The 17,726-nt window shown below is 34.5% G+C and overlaps 4 protein-coding genes across 19 annotated transcripts in view; 1 reads left to right on the top strand and 3 right to left on the bottom strand.

Moving 5' to 3' along the window:
- LOC127066588 (transcription factor SOX-2-like) overlaps positions 1–17,726 on the bottom strand; it is a 302,397-nt gene that overhangs the window by 260,856 nt on the left and 23,815 nt on the right. For 11 of the 12 annotated variants that reach the window (XR_007782450.1, XR_007782449.1, XR_007782453.1 and 8 more), the window contains one exon: positions 15,132–15,161. The exons of the other annotated variant lie outside the window; for it this stretch is intronic. The gene's annotated coding sequence lies outside the window, so the exon portion shown is untranslated. The remainder of the gene's footprint in view (positions 1–15,131; positions 15,162–17,726) is intronic. 12 annotated transcript variants of the gene reach the window in all.
- LOC127066638 (uncharacterized) lies at positions 1,964–7,792 on the top strand. Of its 2 annotated transcripts, none has more exons than XM_051000600.1 (4): positions 1,964–2,105; positions 2,363–2,675; positions 2,785–2,964; positions 4,611–7,792. In XM_051000600.1, exons 2-4 carry the CDS (start codon positions 2,394–2,396, stop codon positions 4,662–4,664), a joined length of 516 nt encoding a protein of 171 aa, XP_050856557.1. In that variant the 5' UTR covers positions 1,964–2,105; positions 2,363–2,393; the 3' UTR covers positions 4,665–7,792. The 2 variants fall into 2 exon arrangements, with proteins under 2 accessions (XP_050856557.1, XP_050856566.1); XM_051000609.1 differs by lacking the exon at positions 4,611–7,792 and adding an exon at positions 3,514–3,635.
- Positions 2,958–4,029, bottom strand: LOC127066645 (uncharacterized). Its single transcript, XM_051000624.1, has 2 exons — positions 3,764–4,029; positions 2,958–3,691 (listed from the first exon to the last, which is right to left on the bottom strand). Exons 1-2 carry the CDS (start codon positions 3,851–3,853, stop codon positions 3,395–3,397), a joined length of 387 nt encoding a protein of 128 aa, XP_050856581.1. The 5' UTR covers positions 3,854–4,029; the 3' UTR covers positions 2,958–3,394.
- On the bottom strand, positions 10,727–12,746 carry LOC127066627 (uncharacterized protein PF3D7_1120000-like). 4 transcript variants are annotated; one of them, XM_051000559.1, is made up of 2 exons: positions 11,846–12,746; positions 10,727–11,764 (listed from the first exon to the last, which is right to left on the bottom strand). In XM_051000559.1, exons 1-2 carry the CDS (start codon positions 12,164–12,166, stop codon positions 11,228–11,230), a joined length of 858 nt encoding a protein of 285 aa, XP_050856516.1. In that variant the 5' UTR covers positions 12,167–12,746; the 3' UTR covers positions 10,727–11,227. The 4 variants fall into 4 exon arrangements, with proteins under 4 accessions (XP_050856516.1, XP_050856526.1, XP_050856536.1 ...); XM_051000569.1 differs by having other exon boundaries at positions 11,873–12,746; XM_051000579.1 differs by having other exon boundaries at positions 11,900–12,746.

Here is a 17,726-nt window from a genome sequence, read left to right as displayed (position 1 = left end):
CGCGCCCTCACCGGGCACTATAGTAACAACACGGGGAAACATAGGGAAATCAATATGGCTTCCGTTGCCTTCTTCCCTCTCACCTCCCTTCGCTGGCTCGCTCTGCGTTCTCACTCTCTATCTCTCTTTTGGCTCTGCTCTGACCCTCTTTTTCCTTCTCTCCCTCTCTCTCTCTCTCTAAACCGAAACCGCAGCTTTCTCTTCTTTCATCGTACTCTCTTACTCTATGTAATAAGTATGTACTGATATCCATAGACATATATGTATATATGTAATATGTATACCAACATATAGATATTCGTATATATAAATGTGTATGTGTATGTGTGTGTGTGTGTGTGTCTATCCTCTTCTCCCACGAGCTCCGTTCAGACGGGTGAACCCATTATGAGGGGGTGTTACTCCGAGCCAATCCTCAACCATCCGGAGAGAGGAATAGGAGAGGCGAGAGAGTCGAAGAAGGGCGCATGTGCGTTGCCAGGGCCACCGTGTACCTCGTTCACACGATGTCACCATTGCGAATCAGACACCCGGTATACGCGACCATGCTTCGTGTGTCATATCATTGAAGGAGATACTAACGTTTTCTTTTTACTATATCGTTATTTACGATATACGATACAGTATATACGAAAAACTTGTCAAAGTTAACTGGAATATTGTAATTTTCATCTGAAATTGTTGCGAATGATGTATAATATTTGAATGTTTATTCAGAACATTGCGCAAGTGTAATTTGAATCAATCAATGATTTATAATTATGATCCTTACTCTATTTAATTTTGTAGAAATGTAATTCTCTTATATCTTTGAATTAGAAAGTAAATTAAATTTGATTTCAATTTAAATGACAGACAGCCATTATAAATATTTTATAATTTATTCAAACGTCTACTAGTTCGTAATGAAATTTCTAAATCCTATCCATGGTAGGATCTATTCAACTTTTATTTATTTAATGACAGTATCGTAAAATATTCTTAAGAAATTATACTTGTTACTTTTATTTTTTAAATTATCCGAAGATTTAATATAATGTTTTATGTCCATTCAAATTCCTACAGAAAAATAAACTATATAAATTAATAATTATTTAAACAAACATTTATGTCTCTTGTTGGACGATCAAGTCAATGGTCTTCTAGCGGGCAAAAGCAGAAACAAGACTGATTTCGAAATAGTCGGTATGTTAGATCACTTCTTATCAACATCGGTGAACAGCGAGAATTCCTAAGTATAGGTCATGTAGGAAACTGCAGTTACCAACGATTGAAATTAGGGATAACAGAATAAAAAAAATGGTAAAAATTACTCATTAAAATTTCATAGCAAATCAATTTAATTTTATTTAAATATTACATGTGAAATGAAATGAAATATTATAATAAAAATAATATAATATATTACATTCTATCTTAAAATTACATAACAGCAGTCGATATAACAGAATACTTTACTATCGATAAGGAAGCGTATCGACGGTCGGTAATGTCAAATAAATTTGTGCTAAAATAAACAAATACATATAAAATATATTTTTAAGTAAAAAATTAACAAAAAAATTAACAAATTTTGTTCGATTCTCGGTATTAATATTTTCAATCTTTAGAAATTACATTGCACATAATATATAACTTTATTATATGATATATATGTTACATAAAATAAAATTTATACATATATATATATTCGAATGTTGTAAGAATCATAATTTATATATAAATAATATCAGTATTATATATGATATATAAACACATGAAGACAAAATCATAAATGGAATAGAACTAAAATCCAGTTGGATATATTTGTTACATTTTTTCTAAATTACTTTCACAGCTAATTCCACAGAAATAAGTTTCTTATTTATACTAGAAATTTCAATACTGATCGTTTAAGGTCATGTTTATCTACATTTGTCAAAGTCCGCGATGACATTAGAATTAACCGATGAAGAAAATAGGACACTTTGAGTTCATACTTGTGCTTCAGTTGTCGGTTGATATCGTAACAGTTAGGACCATTGGAAAATATGTTATTAAATTTGGCGATATCATAACGAAAGTGTGACAAGTCTGAAAGGAACAATATTTTACTCACTTTTAAGGTAAATTTTATAACATTCTTATTTCTTTTAATATCAAGAAGATCTGCTACGATTAAGAACAAATTAAAACGAATTCAAATACCATCGTAATAATTTTGAAGACATTTTAAAACGAAATACGACACGAACTTAATCTTTATATATAAGAAAAAAAAATTATGACCATGGATATAATAAAAATAAACAAATATGAATCATTTACAAATCAAATTACATCAATAGAAAATCAAATTACAAAGATATAAATCATTTTCTAGGAAAATATAACAGAAGCAACAAGAAAATAAAATGGCATTAAGTATTGCACTACCATTATCCGGAATAGAAGCCGAACATTTTTACGCATTAGGAGTGAGAATACTATATGAGCAAGGTTTAAGAACTTTAAATGGGATTGGACCTTTATCTCCAAGTATCGGAAGTGAATCCAGCGGCATTAGTAGTCTCACCCCTTCCCTTGAATCTGATTTTGTAACAAATAACCCTACTCCAAGTTCTACAGGGCCATCATCTCTTGCAAATTCCACAGAAGATTCGAGGCATTGCGATAGATTAAACGACATAGAAACAGTAAGTATAATTATATCGTTGCTAATCCGAAAGTTCATTGAAAAACAAAAAAATTCCGTTTAAATACTATACTAAATATTTTGAATCATTCTTCGGACAATCCTTTTAGGTAAATGTTCCATGTAAAATAATCTATTGTGGACGAGACATATTAAACTTAGGTGCAAATATTCGAGAACCATCTTGGCAAATAAGGATCCCTTTTACTTGCACCCATAATAATGTCACGGACAATAGCTCAAAATATAATCTTCTAAGTGAAAAAGCACTGACCGAAGAATATCCGATGGTAAGAAAATTACACTTTTTTTTTCTTTCTTTCTATTTTTCTTTCTTTCTTTCTTTCTTTCTTTCTTATTTTTTTTTTTCTTTTTTTTTTCTACATTTAATTACCACGAAAAGTTTATACAAAATATTTTGTCGCGAACGAAAGATTTTTCTCTATATCAAAAAGTTGTTCCTCTGGATCGAGAAAGTTACGTTTTCGAAATTGTATTATATACACATATTCTTATAATTAAACGTTCAGTCTAATATTTCTGTTTCTCATGTTTTCACCTTGAAATGTTGACCTCTAATATCATTGTCTCGAAACTTTCAAGGTTTCGAAAGTATACAGAAATATCATTGAATTTATACGTCAATATTTCGCTTGAAACTCGGTCGAATAAGATATTTTCTTTTTTTCTTTATTCTTCTTAAATTTATAATTTGTTATTCTAAATCTTTGGTTTTGCTTCGACTTCCTTTCTCAGCTCACGTAATTCATTGACATCTTTTTTATACGGCCAGTTTGAATTCTCAGACTTTTTGAACTTATAAAGATTGTAAAATGCAGGCATCAAGATAAACATCGTGATGGTACTACACTTAACGAGCCAATATTTTCGCCAATAATGTACATAAGGAAATTGAACGATCTTCGATGTCAATTCGTACGGAAATTTAACAACATCTTTACCAACGTTCGTTGACGAAGATAAACCGTTTAAAATCATCTTGACGTCCATTATACTCTAAAAGATAAAATCGTCGAATCGTTAATTAAATTACTCGATATTTCGAAAGAAAATATTTTGTTTACATACTTTAGGCAATTTTCCTTTGAAATTCATACTTCGAGCTTCTTTAATTTTATCGTAAACTCGACGATATCGCGTCGACAAGTAATTCTGCATTTTGTGATGAGCGTTCAAAGATTCAAAGTATTTTCCTTTTTTTTTTTTATGTTATTGAAAAATGTGGAGAGGTTATAAGACTTGCCGTCGACTTTGTCGATCGTTTACAATTTTAATAACAACTTCGCATTCTCTCGAAGATCACACATATCGCAGAAACTATATATATATCTACATATATTATAGGTAAATATATGTATATGTATAGATAGATACGAATATAGATAGAAATATATATATATATATATAGATATATATGTAGATATATGTATTCCCACCCATATATATATATATGTATATATGTATATATGTGATATATATATATATATATATATATATATATATATATATAAATATATATATCCCACCCCCGTATATATCTATATATCTACATATATATTTATATATCTATATGTCTATATAGGGTGTCCATAAATGATTACCCTAATTTCATCAATTTATAATATCTTACCGATGAAACTAACATGTCGAAATATTTTCTTTATGGTTAGAAACTTTATGTGTGTTATGTCAATGATGTATAAATTTGTGTTTCATTACAAATATCCAATAAAGAATTATAATATATTATAATCAGGGTAATCATTTATGAACATCCTGTATATTAAAGAAAACGAAAAAGAAAAAAGACGAACGTACTGAAATTAAAAGCAATATTACGTGTAGCAACGAAAAAATTATTTCCAATTTCTTTCGATAATTTTTAACCACGATTTTTCAATTTTTCTTTCCACAGAAAAAATGTTCAGAATGCGGCTTCTCCGAATTATCACTTTCTTCCTGTTTTTGACACTATTCCGATTTATGATACGATCGCCAGAGGAGTGTAACACTAAATAATATCAATAGTATGACACAACGACATCAAAGAACAACTATCTTTCAAAAAAAAAAAAAAACGGATCCAGATATCAGATTTTGTTATACGATAGACGTTGACTTTTACTTTCTCATATATCGTTTTATATTACAAAATAAACTTTATACAGAATGTTATTTGTCGACATGCTCGTCAATCGTATAAAAACTGAAAAATTATTATGGCGGATCCCAAGGCGGCGACCGACTCCACAAAAGTTAAGTTAACCATTAAATTCAGTCAATGGTTAACTCAACTAATGAAATAATATATAAATGATTTTATAGAAATTGATCATAAATTCATAAAATACGATTAGAAATTGATTTCGAATTTGTAAATTACAATTAGAAATTGATTTTAAATTCGTAAAATACGATTAGAAAGATTTACCCTAAAAAATAAAACGAAAATATTAGCCGAAAACAATGAATATATTCGTATGTATATTTCAAGTTAGATTTTTCATATCGTTTCCACAGAAATAATAGTACTTTCATATGAAATAAAATTAAATATTTCATATGAAATAGAATTATATATAAGTGAACACTTTATACATTGCTATTAGCTTATAAATTTATACGGAGTCGGAAATGGGCCGCGAAAAATTAATCATAAGATAGTAATATATGATTAACACCCGACAGTAAAATATGTCGAACAACGAATATGATATTTCATTAATTTTTGATATTATAACATTTTCATGACAATAGCCTAAATTCACGTACAACAATTGCAGTCATTGTTTTCAATACAAAACCGTCTTTTAATATTTTTTACTTGTTTCGAAATTAACAATTCTTCGGAAAATATGGATTTATTAGCCGGGTGTTCGAATATTTAAATAAAATATTCCTATCTTATCTAAAAGAATTTATTAATTAAGATGATTTTAATATATATGTATATATATATTTGTCGAATTCTACAATATTGCCTTTGACATAATTTACTATGGAGATTCTGCATTCTTGCAGCTGCTTTGTAAATTATTAGAAGTAAAATACTTTAAGTAATCAAATTCTACAAGATAGATCAAAAATTTTTGTATGGATCAAATGTTCCCAAGTGATTTTAAACATCAATTACTTTTTTTCAAGATTTAAGCAGAGTTTGTTTACTTTTTAGTTTTACTAGTCTTTTGACTTTATTTGTAACTTTTACAAACAAAGAGAAATTAGACTAAAGTTTTGGAAAAAGAGTAATTGATATCATCTAAGAACTTTGAAACGATTCATAAAATTTTGATCGATCTTGTAGTATCAATACGCTTATTGTTATAATCTACTGATCTAGTCATACCAATTCAAAGGATCTAGTCAAAAGGTCTAGTCAATTATACGAGTAAACTTTAATTAATTATAAAATAATAATTATAGAGTAATTAAAGAGAGAATCGAGACTGAATTTGTTTATTAGATTATTAGATTATAACGTAGATTTATAAGGTTAATAAAAACTGAATCCCATGAAAGTTATAAAAATAGTGGGATAAGTTTAACTAAATATTCTAGTCTTGATATTAGAATAATTAAAGTTTAGAACTAGATATATAGTATTTACAGCAACGATCAAAGATAAACGCAAATTTATGCGTCAGCTGTTTGTCACCAGCTATGGTATAAAAATCAAGAAAATCTAGTTCTAGCTTTTAAAAAAAATTATAGTTTAAAACTAGACCAAGAAAAAGTACAATCAAGACCAAACTATATGTAGATTTATAACGTTGAAAACTATTTGTTAGGAGCAACATAAATACCAAACATCTTTCTAGTCTTGAACTATGATTAGTTATATATTATACTATTAAGAGGATGAATAAGACAGAGTGAATGAAAGAGAGTGAATGAAAGAGAATGAATGAAAGAGAATGAATGAAAAAGAGTGAATGAGAAAAAGAGAGAGAGAAAGAGAGAGAATGAAAAACTAGCTAAGAAATAAAGTAGGATTAATCGCGTTTAGGAATAAGATGTTTTGTAAGTTTTACAGAATGGACCAAAAATTCGTAGTTATTGAAAGTTCTTAAGTAATGTCAAGAATCAATTACTTTTCTTGAAGACTTCGTCGGCTAATTTTTTCCAATTATAAAATTCCTTTAAAATTGCTTATCATCATTAGCCTAAAATGTCTTGAAAAAGAGTAATTGATTTTAAAAATTACTTAGGAACTTTTAAGCCATCAAAGAACTTTTGATTCATCTTGTAAAATAAATAATGTTGTATCAAAATAAATATATTGTATATAATGGTAGGGTTAATAGTAGGATAAATTAAAATGGCAATAGGCATATTGATGAATTCGATACTCTGTAAGAAAAAAAAAAATCCGCATTTAAACGTAGACTTGCAACGTGGACTTACAACGTAGGACTTAAGTAGTAAAGATCAAAAGAAATTAAATAGAAGATCTAAATAATTCTAATATATTAAATCATTCTGATATATATTAATTATCAAAGAGGTAACATAAGTGTCGATACACTTATTAGTAAATGTGATACTACGTAATGCTATATGGTGATGCGTCTTATAGGAAATTCAAGTAAAAAGTTCATTAAAAAACAATTTCTTTCCGCTAAAAATTTAATCGAACGTATATTGATTCATTTATAAGTTCTTTTTTTATATTTTCAATTCTTTCCTTCAATTTGTCTTTTTTTTTTCTCTCTAATCACGCGGTATAAACTTTCTACTTCACTATTCTTTTTTATTATTGTATTATTACAATAATTGTAATATTTTCAATTCTGATATTCATATGATATACAGATTGTTGTTTATGCGAAATTCGATCAGACAGAAATGATTTCTATTTTTTTTTTTTCTTTGGCTACAATACGATAATAATTTTTATGAAGTTAATCGCGGATAGAAAGTCAATATGAAATGAAACTGAAACTAGATTAATTCTGATTAGAAAGACCCACTTTTCTTTATGCTAAATTTATACCGACGTGAAGAATGTCACGAACACTAAACACGAGACATTTTACAAGCACATCCGTATATGTATTGTATTTTCTATAATACGTAGTATATATTAATGACAATGCGCATCACACAAATTAATTTGACTATTGTTCATGACATTACAATAAATAATAATAATAATAATACCAAATGTAAGACTTATTTTTGAAGATATCCAAACTTTTATGAAAATCTATTAAACATTAAACTTCGATTTATACGATCGTAAAAAAATTAGAAAAAGAAAACAACAATTATCTCTAAACACGAAATCGTAGAAGTTTCAAAGCTTTCATAGAATTTAAAAAGATTGACGAGAAAAAATAGTCGGGAAGAAAGAAGATCGCCGTAAGAAAAAAAAAAGAATCATTAAAAAAAAATAACCATGAAAATCACAACTTCATAAATCTCTCGCTATAAGTCCTCTAAAGTCAATTTTTTTGTCTATATATTTATATCAGAAACGTAACATGGTATCATGGATACCATGATTCTATCAAGTCTATTCTCTTTTCTTTTTCCTATATTTTTATATCAAAAACATAACACGTCGTATCAAATACCATAAAGTCGAGTCAAAAACCGATTCATAAAGGTATACCGAACATCGAAGATGTGTTTCTTAAGAAAAATCACGAATTTTTGTTGGATCGCGTTTAGACGAATCTTTTTGATATGAAAAGTCCTTTATTAGAAAGAGAGAGAAAGAGAGAATAAGAGAATGAGAGAGAAACCGAGAGAGAGAGAAAGAGAAAGAGAGAGAAAGAGAAAGAGAGAGATGATCGTGCGCTCGCGCACGACACAAGCGTGCGTTTGAAAACGCGTGAACGTGAGCGCGTAGGTGCGTGCACAGCGCGCGAGAGATGTGCACGACGACTATTCAGATATTGTTGTTATTGTTGAGAGAACAATCGCCCGTCAATAGGCAGCCCCGGCACAATGTATCTATTCAGGTGCGGTCAGGGGTGCTCAATCGATCGAGCTCCTGCTTTTGCCGATCGACGAATGAAGGATCCGCGAAAGAAACGAAGGAAACTCAACGGCGACGAACATGTTCCTTCTCTTATTCTCTTTCTCTCTCTGTCTCTTTCTCTTTCTATCTATCTATCTATCTATCTATCTCTATCTCTATCTGTTTCTGTTTCTCTTTCTCTTTCTCTTTCTCTGGCAAACTTGTCGGCGACCTCGAGGAAGACGACGTCGTTTCGAAATCACTGATCGGAAGTGAATGCAACGTGGACTTTGTGAAAGATCGAAGGTCTCATTCTCCTGTAACTTTCTTCGATATTTTCCAAATATATCAAAGACAAGCGACGACAAAACCCCACTATCTTTAACGATGACACACGAAATGTCGAAAGAAGTTAACTCTTGTTAATGGAGAATATATATACATATATGTATGTATGTATGTATGTATGTATGTATGTATGTAATTATCTCGTATAATATAAATAGGATAATTATAAGATTATGATTTCTTGATTAAGAGAATTTTCCTTTCTAACGATTAAGAAAATGTAATATAATGTCAAATGAAACAAATTGTCGAAAGAAGTTGACTCTCGTTATCAGAGAATATGTATATATGTATATAATTATCTCGTATTATATAAATAGGATAATTATAACATTATAATTTCTTGATTAAGAGAATTTTCTTTCTGGCAATTGAGAAAATGCAATATCGTGTTTTCAAATAGGAACAAATGTCCGAAGAAGTTGATTCTCGTTATCAGAGAATATATATATATATGTATATAATTATCTCGTATCAGAGATAGGATAATTATAACATTATAATTTCTTGATTAAGAGAATTTATCTCTCGGTGATCGAGACAATGCAAATAGATAGAAATGTTGAAAGGAATTAATTTTCGTATTCAGAAAATATATGTACACGTGTATATAATTTTGTAATTATGAGAATTTTTCTTCTGGCGATCGTGATAACGCAATAGTGTGTCAAATGAGTCGAAATGTTGGAAGAAGTTAAGTCTTGTTATCAAAGAATAAATATATGTATGTATGTATGCATGCATGCATGCATGTATGTATATGTATATATCGTATTGGAAATAATTATAACATTATAATTTCATGATTAAGAGAATTTTCCTGCCGGCGATCGAGAGAATGCAATACCTTGTCAAATGGGACGACAATTGAGCGCGTATATCAGTGATAGCTTACAATTATTATCGGCCGCCACGGTGGTATTTAAATGAATGAACGGCTCGAAATTACCATCCGGTCTCATCGTCGACTGCGCACGTTATGATGTATTTGCGGGTCACCTATTCGCTGATTGTGCTTTCTATTTACGTATCCTTGAATTAAAAAGATGTTATTAAACGTATTAAAAATACCTTTGTCGATATCCGTTTAGTTGATGCAAAAGGTAATAAATTGGTATCTCCTTCATCCTTAAATTCTCGAACTCGATGACACTTTGATGATTCGAAAAAGAAGAAGAGGAAGCTGTAGAAAGGAAGTAGAAGGGGATTCTGCATGAGAATGTAGAAATGAGAACCACTGTTTTGCGAGTGCACCAGGGTAGCGTGCCCATAGCGATGATTACGTATGCGGGAATCATTGTCGAGTAACGCGCGATGCACATGCAAAGGCCAAAAATCGTCGAAATCAGTCGAGTTCAACATCAGCATTGTACGTAGCCTTTGTCTCTGGCTCATTGTTGTCGGTAGCCGATGTACAAGCTACACAGGCACATACACGTACCTACGTACGTACGTACGTACATACATGTATAGATGGCGCAGCCACATCGTCGTGATGCGGTGCAGTGCGGTGCGGAGAGATGGACGGCAACGGGTCCACGGGAAACGAGCGGTATCCTTCGAAATTTTCTCTTCATCGTACACAGGACGCGTACATATATATATATATATATATATATATATATATATATATATATGTACATACGTGTAGAATCGAACTATCTATTCGTTTCCGATTGTTCATGGAAATGCTTGAGATTTAAGGTACAGACGCGTTCAGGCGTTTATTTCTTTTTTTCTTCTTCTCCTTCTTCAGAGGGAGACGTGCGTAACGCGAACGTAGGACAGATAGGACAAGATTTCCGCGATGATAGCAAACGGAAAAGGAGTGGGAGGAAAAGAAGGGAGAAAGGAGGAAGGGAGGAGGAGGTGGTGATGGAGGGGTGGGCCACAGGAGTCAGAGGGAACGGGGATAGGAGGAGAAGAGGGCATAGAGCAGCTGAATAGGAAGCGACACAATGGACCTGGGTGGCTGTGGAGGCGTGTTATCAAATGGGTTCCTCATTCACATACTGCGGCCCGAGCTACCTGTGTCTGTCTGTACCGGTGTCTGTCTGTTATACTTATTCATACCGCCCATTGTGTCCTCCACTGTTGAGTCGAGTTCAGTTCAGTTGAGAACGCGATGGAACGTGCCACAATGCACGAATATGGGCTGCACTACTCTCCCTCCATCTTTGCCGCCATCCCCTCGCTCGCTCGCTCGCTTGCTCGTTCTCTCACTCTATCACTTTGCCATTTGCCACCCACATCCAGCCGCCCAACGCGGCCGGTGGATTCGACTGAAAAGAAAATTGTGTTGGGAAATTGTATCCGCAAGAAATCCGCCAGATAATGCGAACTTCGCCCTCCCCTTCTTCTACTTCTACTTTTAGGTATATTTCCACTTCCTCTAGCTCTTCTGCTTCTAGTTGTATTTCTATTTCTATTTCTATTTCTTCCTTTATTATTATTAATATTTTTTCTTTTTCCTCCTCCATCTCCACCTCCTCCAGTACTACTACTACTTCTCTCTCTTCTTGCATTTGTACTTCTTCCACTTCTTCCTTCATCACTACTTCTTCTACTTCTTCTTTCATCTGTACTTCTTCTACTTCTTCTTTCATCAGTACTTCTTCTACTTCTTCTTTCATCTGTACTTCTTCTACTTTTTCTTTCATCAGTACTTCTTCTACTTCTTCTTTCATCTGTACTTCTTCTACTTCTTCTTTCATCTGTACTTCTTCTACTTCTTCTTTCATCTGTACTTCTTCTACCTCTTCTTTCATCAGTACTTCTTCTACTTCTTCTTTCATCTGTACTTCTTCTACTTTTTCTTTCATCAGTACTTCTTCTACTTCTTCTTTCATCAGTACTTCTTCTACTTCTTCTTTCATCTGTACTTCTTCTACTTTTTCTTTCATCTGTACTTCTTCCACTTCTTCTTTCATCTGTACTTCTTCTACTTTTTCTTTCATCTGTACTTCTTCTACTTCTTCCTTCATCTGTACTTCTTCTACTTCTTCCTTCATCTGTACTTCTTCTACTTCTTCCTTCATCTGTACTTCTTCTACTTCTTCCTTCATCTGTACTTCTTCTTCTTCTTCTTGTCTCTCTTCTTTCATTTGTACTTCTTCCTCTTTAACTTTTAATACTTCTTTTATTATTCTTCTACTCATCTTTCTGACAGGACTGTTAGTACACCTTTCTACGAGAGATTCCACACACTACACTAACAAAAACAACTTTTTTTGTCTCCTTATAGAATCTTTCCTTGCACTCTTCTCCTCTCCTACTTAATCTCTTTCTATTATCTATCGAATTTTCAAAAAAACACGTATCTGAATTCTTTCTCCAAATTACTCTTCTTAATCTCGGATATTTGATCGAACATTTTGTTAATAAACCGTTTCTAAACTCGATGAACGAAAAATGAAGATTAGATAGATATGCTGCGCCCGTATTGCGACAGTACTGACGACAGTCAACAGAGACTCGAAGAAGTAAAGTATTTCTAAGATGAAAAAAATGAAAATTAAACAAGTATGGGTCCGTACTGAAGGACTGACGATGGTCAAATGAGTTTGACGAGACGAAGGGAAAAATTTTTAAATAGGAAAATTCAGAAAAGAGAGGGGATGTAATGTTTAAACCTGTGGCGTATTGAAGATAATGAATAAGAAAAAGACCTTAAATTTCAACCTTTCGGTTGACCGTTCTTTTGTTAAAAGGTACCGGTCAAATGGCAATAAAAATAATACGAAAGTCATAAAGGATTGAAAAACAGCAACTAAGAGTTTCTTCTTTTCTTTCTCTTTCCTTTTTTTTTTTTTGGAAGAAAATTATCTTTATTTCTCTTGTTTTTGAAGAAACTCCATTGAATAACCTAGTCTCTCCAAATAGATATAGTTTCTAACATGAGGAAGGAACACCTTTGCTGAATTATCGTTTAAGAGTGGAGAAGAACGAGTGCCTCGAAAAAAAGAGAGAGGGAAAATAGGAAAAGATGAAAGGAAAGTAAAGAAGTAAGAAGATATAGAGAAATAGATGGAGAGCGAGAGACTGAGAGAAAGAGAAAGAGAAAGAGAAGGAGGAGGAGAGAGAGAGAGAGGAAGAGGGAGAGGAAGAGGGAGAGAAAGGGCAGTGGCACCTCTTCCTACGCGGTGAAGCATCGACTAACGGAGAAAATAGAGAACGTATTACGTATCGTATAAGCGCGAGTATGGGCCGTGGATGAGCCATACGCGGACGCAACGGCATACAAAACTCGCTCAATACGTCATTCAGCCGAAGAATACGGCTCGTTCTCGCCATTTTGCTGCCAGAATGAGAGTTTCAAAGGGAATTAAGGATTCAAAGGCATCTTTTGCGCGGCGCGCACAAAACGGCTTGCCGCGCCTCTCTCTCTCTCTCTCTGTCTTTCTATCTCACTCTTCTCCCCGTTCTTTATCTCTTTTCGCCTTTCTCGCACTCCCACTCACTCGTCCATCTCTCTCTCTCACTCTCTCTCTTTCTCTGTCTTTCTCTTTCTCTTTCTCTTTCGTACACAAGTTCTTTACCGGGAACAAGCATGGTGCCCTTAAGACGAACGATTTCGAACGATGGAAGCGAAGGATCGCACGTGCGGGTGAGTTTTACGCGCATTTACACGGGCAAACAACTTACCGATGTATACCTATATAATACGTATCTAACTATATAGATAATATATATCCAACGTGTAATACATGGACGGGATCTTGCAAGTTACAGAAGGAGAATTCGACGATCGGCTTTAGCTTCTATGCCGACTAACGGGCAGCGTTAGAAAGAGAGAAAGAGAGAAAGAAAGATATAAAGATAAAGAGAGAGTGAGAAAGAAAGAGAGAAACAGAGAGAGAGAGAGACAGAGAGAGAGAGAGAAGGAACCAGCCGACAGACACACCAAAGAAGAAATCCACGGTGAATGGCATAGTGAATAAGTGACCAGCCGAGCGTACTTGAAGGGGGGCATTCAAACGCTTCTCTGTACTGAAATTAAAACTCGCGTGGATACACCACGCCGTAACGACGGGGCCTTCGACAGAAAAGGAATTTACATTCTGTACAGATACGGGGCCGAGAAACTTTTCTCTTTGCGTTTAAGAGAGACCTTCCTACGATATCGTACCTTTCTTCAATTTCCTTTCATTTCTTCTATTTTCTTACTCCCTACCGCAAACCGTAAACGAAAGGAAAGAGAATATGGTTGGATCGAATAAACAAAAAAAAAAGAAAAAGAAAAAGAAAAAGAAACAAAAAGAAAAGATCAGACTAAATCAGCGAAAACGAATTTACTTGTTTCCCCTCTTGTAAAAATTCGATATATACGTACCTACAATGGCAAAGATAATCTCGTCCGCACGATATCACGAAGCTCATAAAAGTATTAATCATAAGGGACTCGCTATACACGTTTCTTCGGTCGTACCACAGCACACCCTCGTGTTTACTCGCATTATCGTGGAAAAAATGTTCCCGGCAAAAAAAAGACACCCCTGGCGTCTATCTCTTTCTCTCTTTCTCTCTTTATCTCTCTCTCTCTCTTTCTTTCTCTCTTTCTCTTCCTCTCTTTTTCTTTGTCCGATACTCCACTTCCCTATCCTCATTTCTCGCGGAACAAATTGAAACGGTGAGCTCGGCTCGCACCGTAGTAAATGGAAGCCAAGTTGGCGAAGGCGTTCCGCTCGCTCGATTGGCCGATTAACATAAAAATGTGGACGCTTGTAAAGGCAATGTATACATACATATATATGTATGTATGTATGTATATTTATATATATATTTATATATATATATATGTCATCATGGACATTGCATGCGCTCGCGTTTCATCGCTCCGAATAGTTTTCGATTGTTATTCATATTCTAGAGGGGTCGAGCTCATAGGTTCGGATAACCACGCACGAAAGCGGAAGAGAGAAACGAGCACGGATGTCGAGACTCACGCGGAAATGTTAAAGGAGAGGGGAGATGTTGGGACTGCTTTCTTCTCGATAACGCTCTTTTCCGTCAGTCCACCTCCTTCTCTTTTCCCATATCCTGAACGGTCGGTAGCACACGAATTTAAGCGCTTACTCACCCGCGGGCCACGTCTGCTATGAAAAGAGCAAAAGTGCCACTTACCGCGCCGCAAAGCTTCTGAGACTCGAGCACCTGGAACAGAAATCGTGTCCTAATGAGACCAGGAATTAAGTATATGAACGCTTGGAAATACGCTTGAAAATGTATATGAAAATATGTGTGTACTTTACATACATACACATAAATAAATGTTGTATACGTACGCACAAAATTCTGTGACATTTGAAATCGCCCAATCAGACAGTTTTCGAACGAATATATCAAATGTATAGAAAAGACAAATATTCTCATCGTTAAAAATTAATCTCTTAACATTATACTGTAATAATATTATATCGAAGACATATCATCGATTGCGATAATAATGAAAATTAAATATGATACTTAACCATTTAACGATAACCGATCTAATCCTGACGAAAAAGATGGAAAAAAAAGAAAAAAAAAAAAGAAAGAAAGAAAAAACGTTAGAGGACGATTGTCGTTAGAAAAAAGAAAAGGGAGGATACTTGACCTCCCTTTTCGCTCGTCGTCGTTGTCGTTGTCGTCGTTGTCATCCCTTGCATCGGTCCTCGTCGTCATCGCCGTCGCGAGCACGGTTCGATAGCTTATACATACATTATATTTCTTTTATATCTTTGCCTCTTCCTCCTCCTCCACCACCTCCTTTTTCTTCTTCTTCGTCTTCTTCTTCCTCTTTCTTCGTGCAAGTCGCACACATAGGAATGCACTTGTCGGATTTAAAGCACGTGCACGCGTACACGAAGAAAAAGAGAAAGAGAGGGACACGCACACCAAGACGAAGCACTGCTACGGCCTTATCGGCAGTTATCGGGCCGTGATGTCACACAATGGGGCAGACAATGCTCGGAACAATACACCCCTGCCTGCTTCTAAACCATCCAACCCTCTTTCACCTTCTCTCTCTCTCTTCCCCATAACTGACTTCTCTCATCTACTGTTCCGTTCTTCTCTATCCTCCTCTCTCTCTCTTTCTCTCTCACACATACTTTCTTTCTCTCTCGACACTTTGCACGTACGTACTATACGAATTCTCTTTCTACCTACCCCCTCTGCTCTCTTTCTTCTTCTCCCTTCCTCTTTTACTCTCAAAAGCACCCTACCACCACCACCCCATCAACAACACCGCCACCACTACCGACATCGTCTTTACTCCTGCCAACTTAATAAACATAATAGCTGACTGTGCCGCTTCGCGGTCACAATGAACGGTCCGTATGGCAACGAGAAAGAGAGAAACAGAAAGTGTATGTACGTGTGTGTGTGTGAGAAAGAGAGAGAAAGAGATAGCCAAGATAGAAGACGAATAGACACGGCTATTGTACGACCGTCTTCGTTCGCATTTCCTTGGCGAATGGATTATTCAGGCCGGTCGAGCTACCGCGCGGCAAACTCGCGACTTCAACGCGGCTAGAAATCTTCTTTTAGTAGAAAACGGAATGAAAGACGCACTGGTTTTGGTCTTTTCAATGCGGTTCACTACATATATATACTACATATATTTATCTCTTTCTCTCTCTCTCTCTCTCTCTCTCTCTCTCTCTCTCTCTCTCTCTCTTTCTTTGTCAAATCATCATTATGCACTTTTGATAACTTTCGAAAAAAAAAAATTTTTTTTCAGTCACGAGAGATAGACGAGAAACTTGCGCCTTGTGTATATTAATAACGAAAAAGACAGAAAAACAGAGACGAACAATTTCCTTCAAACGAGTAGATCGACGATGATGTCACGCGAATTAATGATCGAAGTCATCTTGCAAAAATTAATATGTAATTTCTTTGTTTTTCTTTTATAACCTTTCCTACCTAGGTAAAAGCTACGGATGAAGAATCATCGTTATCAAACTTCATACTTATTAAAAAGTATACATTAAGATCTTCCAAGTGTTACAAAAGAATGTTAAAAACGTTTGAAATAAAACTGTGCGCCTGGTCCTCTTCGACTCGTCCCGATCAATGTTACAATTATCTATATAGAATCTTTCAAATTTAATTAACTAGCGAACGAGTTTCATCCGAGTGGTCATGATCTGTAAGAACAGCAGGAAAAGAGAAAAAAAGAAGGAAAAAGACAGATTTAAAAAACGGAACAAAAATGAGAAAAAAGGGGGAAGAAAAAAGAAAAAGAGAAAAAAGGAGAAAAAAGGAGAGAGAAAGAGAGAGAAAAAAAAAGAAAAAAAAAATCATCGGGAAAATTTGTTTTCCTGGTTGTCGTTGTCATCGTGTGAAAGGGTAGATCGTACCACACGCATCATCCGCTCGACTCCACGCCCCCGAATATCCACCCCCGTTCGAAACTCGCCTGCCTGCTTGCCTGCCGCGAGCTCTAACGCTTCTCTCCTCCTCGGAACCCAACTACTGAACAATATGCTGTGTGCCTGCGTAAGCACTCTACCAAGCACGTGCCTCTACCGCTATTTCACCACCACAAACTCACCACAACACGCGCGCGCGCTTTAACCGTCCCGACCGCTTCAAAATACGCAGGGTTGCCCATTATTTCAACGACTTTTACTTTACACGCACCCACGTCGACGGAGGAACACGTGCCGAAGGTCAATCTATGTTTTATAATCCAACTGGTCAAATTCCCTTTGGCAATCTTTACTTTCGCAT

This window comes from Vespula vulgaris, chromosome 1, assembly GCF_905475345.1.
Source record: "Vespula vulgaris chromosome 1, iyVesVulg1.1, whole genome shotgun sequence".
NCBI lineage: Eukaryota > Metazoa > Arthropoda > Insecta > Hymenoptera > Vespidae > Vespula > Vespula vulgaris.
The sequence above is the reverse complement of the archived record's forward strand: the minus strand, read 5'-3'. Positions and strand labels throughout refer to the sequence as shown.

Excerpts from the sequence above, each read along its gene's own strand:
- LOC127066627 (XM_051000559.1), bottom strand. The coding sequence starts at position 12,166 with ATGAGTAGAAGAATAATAAAAGAAGTATTAAAAGTTAAAGAGGAAGAA. Across the intron at positions 11,765-11,845 it reads AAGTACTGATGAAAGAAGAA|GTAGAAGAAGTACAGATGAA; the intron begins GTAGAAGAAGTA and ends ATGAAAGAAGAG.
- LOC127066638 (XM_051000600.1), top strand. The coding sequence starts at position 2,394 with ATGGCATTAAGTATTGCACTACCATTATCCGGAATAGAAGCCGAACAT. Across the intron at positions 2,676-2,784 it reads GATTAAACGACATAGAAACA|GTAAATGTTCCATGTAAAAT; the intron begins GTAAGTATAATT and ends CAATCCTTTTAG. Across the intron at positions 2,965-4,610 it reads TGACCGAAGAATATCCGATG|AAAAAATGTTCAGAATGCGG; the intron begins GTAAGAAAATTA and ends TTCTTTCCACAG.
- LOC127066645 (XM_051000624.1), bottom strand. The coding sequence starts at position 3,853 with ATGCAGAATTACTTGTCGACGCGATATCGTCGAGTTTACGATAAAATT. Across the intron at positions 3,692-3,763 it reads TCAAAGGAAAATTGCCTAAA|AGTATAATGGACGTCAAGAT; the intron begins GTATGTAAACAA and ends TTTATCTTTTAG.